At 40.9% G+C, this 6,000-nt stretch overlaps 1 protein-coding gene across 10 annotated transcripts in view; it reads left to right on the forward strand.

The window, feature by feature from the left end:
• Window positions 1-5,778, forward strand: part of gapvd1 (GTPase activating protein and VPS9 domains 1) — a 33,315-nt gene extending 27,537 nt beyond the window's left edge. For all 10 annotated transcript variants that reach the window (XM_028996553.1, XM_028996557.1, XM_028996559.1 and 7 more), the window contains 3 exons: window positions 135-207; window positions 301-498; window positions 2,784-5,778. In XM_028996553.1, coding sequence (XP_028852386.1) covers window positions 135-207; window positions 301-498; window positions 2,784-2,924 — 412 coding nt within the window. In that variant the 3' untranslated portion in view covers window positions 2,925-5,778. The remainder of the gene's footprint in view (window positions 1-134; window positions 208-300; window positions 499-2,783) is intronic.
• Window positions 5,779-6,000: the final 222 nt, after the last annotated feature.

The raw sequence follows: 6,000 nt of genomic DNA on the forward strand, positions 1-6,000 counted from the left end.
TTAAAGCAGTCAATATGAACACATTTATCTTATTTTAAGGTTTGTTTAATTGCTATATAAAAAAATTTCACTATCACACACCTGTCTTTTACAGTCTTTAGAAATTCATGGGAACACTGTTTCTTCTTTTCCAGAGTCTTACAGGAGCACATTCAACGTCTTTCCAAAGTAGTGACAGCAAACCACAAAGCTCTTCAAATCCCCGAGGTAACGGTGCTGTTTTATTTTGTGAGTAAAGGCAGCAGCTGCACAGTGGGAAGATCCAGAATGCTAATGCTGTGCATTCATCTGCATCTGCAGGTGTATCTGAAGGAGGCTCCCTGGCCATCCGCGCAAGCCGAAATCAGGACCATCAGTGCATATAAGACCCCACGGGACAAGGTGCAGTGCATCTTACGGATGTGCTCCACCATCATGAACCTGCTCAGCCTGGCCAATGACGACTCTGTACCCGGAGCGGATGACTTTGTCCCTGTACTCGTCTTCGTCCTCATCAAGGTGTGAATGGCACAGTAGCATGCAAGCCTCTTGCTCAGTTTTGACTTATGCTGAGCTCAGACTACAGGGCGTGTGATTTGACTTGTGATCAGGTCATTAAGGGTTAGTGCTGCACCAGTGATTGCTGATGGGGCCTCACACTCTGCAATTATTATTATTTTTTTATCTGTTTGGTTGGGTCTTCGAATGATATTCTGTCGCAAAAGGTGACAGGGAATGACACAACCCTCCCACAGAACCAAAGCTTTTAAAATGAATGATTGTTAAAATATTTGTGCCCAATGATCAGATCTGAAAAAGCACAAAAATGACTATGGGACAGGAAGGGAGTTGTTGCACGTGGGTAGCATGCTTCAGCTTTTCGTTTTGTTATCCTGTATCCTAAGCTTTCATTGGCTGTAGCTCTTTGGCGACATTTTATACCAACAGTTGGCACGTTTAATATCTGGTTATGGGTCATGTGAGTGTCAACAGTTTTTCCTCAAGGATCTTCATCAAACGCTTTTCCCTGAAACAGGTTTTTCGGTTTCTAAAAACTTGCATCCACATGGAGCATTACCTGAAATGTTGTCATCTACACAGACAGAGAACGTCCCATACACAGTTTTAACCCCCTTCTACACCTCTAAGTGGTGCTGTAACTCCCTGCTCTCGCGGCATGTTTCGTGTCTAGTTTTCTTTTCCGTGCGTTAAACTGCCACAACACATTATTGTTCTCAAGCCTGGACTTTTCATTAGAAATGTGCACCATAGAGAAGATTTCTTGTACTTGCTTTATGAGGTTCTGTAGACGCTGCAGCACTCTCAGTACCCAATCCGTACAGCTAGCTCGATGCACAACGGTTAGGCGTAGGGTTAGGTTTAGGCTGCTAACATGGTGGCTTTAGGAGTACGCATGCGCAGAGCCGATCGGGCAAGTTATATGGATTGGGCACTGACAACAACCATGAATTGTTTGCAGTTATAGGTCAGGTATAGGTCAAGTTCGCTCTGGAACCCTTCTGAATAACCCTTCTGGGGCACCTGAAATGCTGTGTGGACTCATGGACAGATTGGGTAGAACTTTTACAGTTTTGGAGAACAACATTCTTGTGTGGTTGGGGCCTTAAAACTATGCAGACTGAACTAGTTCAAGTTCAAGAGGCATTATGTAACACCCATCACTCCAGCAGTAAGAAGACTATGGGGATGTTTTCCCTGCCCTGAAAACTTAATTTATTAATAATACAAATGGTGCAACTTGAGATAGAGGGTGATATGCTTCAAAAGGATTTAAACAATGCACAGTTGCTGCTTATTCCACTTGTGTAAATGTAGTTCTAGAAGTAATTGCTACAAGTCAAAGTGAAGTGATTGTCATTGTGAAACACACAACACATGGTGCGCACAACTAAACGTGTCCTCTGCATTTAACCCATCACCCTTGGTGAGCAGTGGGCAGCCATGACAGGCACCTGGGAAGCAGTGTGTGGGGATGGTGCTTTGCTTAGTGGCGCCTTCCTCAGTGTCACCTTGGCGGTTCGGGATTCGAACCAGTAACCTTCTGATTACGGGTCCGTTTCCTTATCCTCTAGGACACCGCTGCCCCGAAACCTGTCAAGTTACAGGTAATCATTGTGCCGATGTATATATTTATTTTTAATATTACTCCGTACATGTCGCTTAATGAGTGTTCAGGTGAGGGTTCTTTGGAATGTTAAAGTCTCACCTCCACTCCCTCTGCTCCACCTACCCTGGGGCTCCGTGCACTCTGCCACAGCTCGGTGCCTTCGGATCCCTCAGCGAAGTTATGGCGATGAATAATAAATGCTAAGTAGTACTAAGAGCTGCGAACACTCTCATTTTTGTGTAGCGTATGCATTATACATCGCAACAGCCCTTTAACCACCCGGGGCTAAGAGCCTGGGTTCGGCCTTCAGCTACTTCGCTTGTTCCTCCACACTCACAGACTCCAGAGCCAAAACTTTTTTTTTTTTTGATCACATGTAGCTTCTATAAAATCTATGTTGATATAATTTAAAGTTATGTTGTAAAAAATCTAAGTTAGTAAAGCTTTATAAATTGGACATATGCAGTAGGACGTCTCTAAAAAGCATAAAATTTTTTTTTCAATAATTAAGGAATTTCTGTTTCTTTTCATCAATGCTATTTTATCACATGAAATGAACCATAATATTGATTGTGTGTTATTGGTCATTGTCATTGTGTTTGTGTACATATGTGTCTCAGAGGCTAATGCCCGCACTCGTCTCTTCTCTCCCTCTTCCTGCCCCCCCCTCCTCCAGGCAAACCCGCCCTGCCTTCTGTCCACCATTCAGTACATCAATAATTTCTACGCCAGCCGGCTGAGTGGGGAGGAGTGCTATTGGTGGATGCAGTTCACAGCAGCAGTGGAATTCATTAAGACCATCGACGACCGCAAGTGAAGCAGAACAGACACCTGTATGGGCAGACTGCGGGAAAGGAGGAGAAAGCCTTCTCTACCAACTGCTCACTCGTTCGTCTGCCCCCTCCCGCCTTCCCTCCCGTCTACCCCTCTCTCTGCTCTCTGTGTATAGCTGTACATAGTGTTACAGACATACGCTCTTTCGAAAGGAACAAAACAGAACATGGCTGGTTTTACTATTGAGAATAAAAGAGAATGAAAAGCCAGTGGGAAAATGGCATTTATTAACGTTAGCTAAATTTGTGTATTACACTCAATGTTCTTCTGTAGTTGATAGTGAGATGTAGGGACTTCTGCAGAACATTTTTATTTATCAACTAAAGTACAAAACCTATATATTATTGAAGATAAAAAAACAAAAAAATAAATAAAAAATCAAAAGGGACCAGGCTACCTTATGATGATCTTGTTGGTGTTAGGGAGACTTCCGGGAGTGGAAAGTGCCTCCTTGTGAAATTTGTGCAATCTTCAAACCCCTCTCCACCCACCTCTACACACCATCACTTCCTTCCCTCCTAATGCAGTTATTTCTCATCCGCAACTGAGCTGCCCATAGAGAGAGGATTTTGTCATGAAACTACCCTTTGCTAACGCTCACTTGTCCTGCTACTCCCGTCACGTCTTTATTAGGGCAGCTTATTTGGAGAATGTATGATGGCTTAGTCTCTTTTCCCATCCTCATCGAAAATTTGGATGCAAGGGCCCATATATTTATATAATAAACCTGTATTTATTACGTTCTTTCCGAATTTAATGTTTATTGGTTTTATTAACATTTAGTGACTCATTTGAGGGAAGACTGAGGATTCCATGCGTGGGCATGTGCTAGAGCTATAGAACTGGAACTTTGGGTTAATAGTATTGATGATCATTTTTGTTTTTCCTGTGTTCATATATCAAACCAGTGCCTTGCTGTATGGTTCTTTTGTAGAGGTAAGACAACACTTCCTGCCATCATGGAAAGACTTCATCACATCACCAATCTTAAATTGGAGCATTTGGTCTCCAGTGTTGGCCTGTTTAGAGTTCTAATGACTTTCGGAGCGTATGCAAAGTATCAATTCTCTGTTTAATAGCAAAACTAGGAACCTTGTACATGATTCAATGTGCAAAGAACTAACTAAATTTAATTGTCTGCGTAAAGGCTGCACACGCAGTGTGAAGTGTAGTAGTATTGTGTTCTATCATACTATTAGGCTACCTCAAGAGGAGTAAATCTGGCAAAGTGGCTTTCTAGTGTATTTCAGTTATGTCACCACATGTACTCATACTGTACATTAACACATTTGTAGTAAATAGCATAAAAAGTTCCGAACCGTGCAACACTTATCCATAGCCTATCTGTGTGAAACACATGTTATAATCCGCATCTCTTAGGTTTTTTTGTACATCTTTGCTTATGGATTTTGAGGGTGCTCCTGCTCTAGATTTAATCCAACACACACCTCAAAGTTCATATCTCTACCTCCCCATTATCTAAACAAAGGGATTGTTAAAAACATGCTGCACCCCCCCACCCACCTTTTACCCATAAAAACAATGCTGCACAATGCTGCTTCTCTATTGGCTAATGGCAGCCAGTCACTAACACTGTGTCATGTTCAGATGAGCCAAATGATTCGATATCCTCTCTATTGTGCACTTTTCAGTAGCTCTCACTGACATTGGAAATGGATGTTTTTTTATTATTATTAATTTTATTATTATGATAGTGTTACTTTGCACTGCCACAACCCCCTCTCCACCCTGTGGCTCCATCTTTCTGAGAGGCATTGTGCTCGGTTATGACATTACACGTCACAGATGATGTGGTGATACCAGTTACTGGACTTTTTCTTTATACATATAAAAACGGTAGAACAATGCTAATAATCTGGACCTGTATACATATTTTAGTAATATTTAGAATGTGGAAAGATGAGCAATACTGTTAGATTATGAAATTTGCTGATGCAAAATGGACTGTAGAGGGAAACACAATTTGCGGGGTTTTTGCACAAGCATCATATTTTAGTCCACACGTCCTTAACCTGTGATGTATTAATATTTGATTAAAGTGGGTAGTTAATTTTTTTGAGGTGGGGCATTATTACCATAATGATGTTGACTGTAGCTACACCACGTCCCTTTCATGAAATCATTCTACCTTTTCCTACAGATACGTTTTTTTTGTTGTATATACAATATTTTGAATACATGGTATGTAGATAGTTCCTCACTTTGCGCAAAAAAAGTTACAATTGTGGACTATTTAGCCTGCTTTTTGTGTGTTCTGTAAAATAAGAATATATCAACTGTGTAGTGATGTTGGCCAGGAGGGGTCACAGGGTCATGGCAGCAGTGTTAAAACCCAGTGACACATTTCAGTGGTGTATGAAGGTTTTTTTGGTCCTCAAACCAGCAATTCTGCACTGCTTCACTTCCACAAAAATGCCAAAACGTGATTAGCGTGTGTAAAACGTGTGCTTTAGGGGAGGAATCCTGACAAAATTCTCATTACACTTCAGATACTGATCATGTGCACAACAGGCCAGCTCAAGGTCAAGATGTTTTCTTCTTCTTCTTTTTTTTTTTTTTTTTTTCCCTTCATGTATTTTTTTTTTTTTTTTAAGCTTTACAATCTTTGCCATATATGTACCACAACCTCTAAAGGAAAGAAGGGTTGCAACATGCAGAAGAAAAAACAAAACTTATTATGCATTGCTTTTTACTTTATAGCAAGCTTGCACAATTAGGCATGTGTGGGGAAGGTGTACTGTCTGTCATGTGATTTAATGTATGATATAATTCCTTAAAACTATTAAAACCGAAAGATTCTTCTTTTACTCAGTCAAGCTGTTTAGGGTGTTTATTTTTTTTACATTTTTTTAATTTTATTTTTTATAAATAATATAATTGTTTTATTGTTGCTGCTTTATACTCATATGCTCGGGCCGCATGGTGGTGTGTCTGTTAGCGAGGTGGATTACACCTCCAAGGGTGTGAAGGGGCTTGGGTCTAAAACATTACTGAACCACCACATGAAGTGCTCTAAATGACCAGCTATTATCTGTAGG

The sequence above is a fragment of the Denticeps clupeoides genome, chromosome 11 (genome assembly GCF_900700375.1).
Source record: "Denticeps clupeoides chromosome 11, fDenClu1.1, whole genome shotgun sequence".
Taxonomy (NCBI): domain Eukaryota; kingdom Metazoa; phylum Chordata; class Actinopteri; order Clupeiformes; family Denticipitidae; genus Denticeps; species Denticeps clupeoides.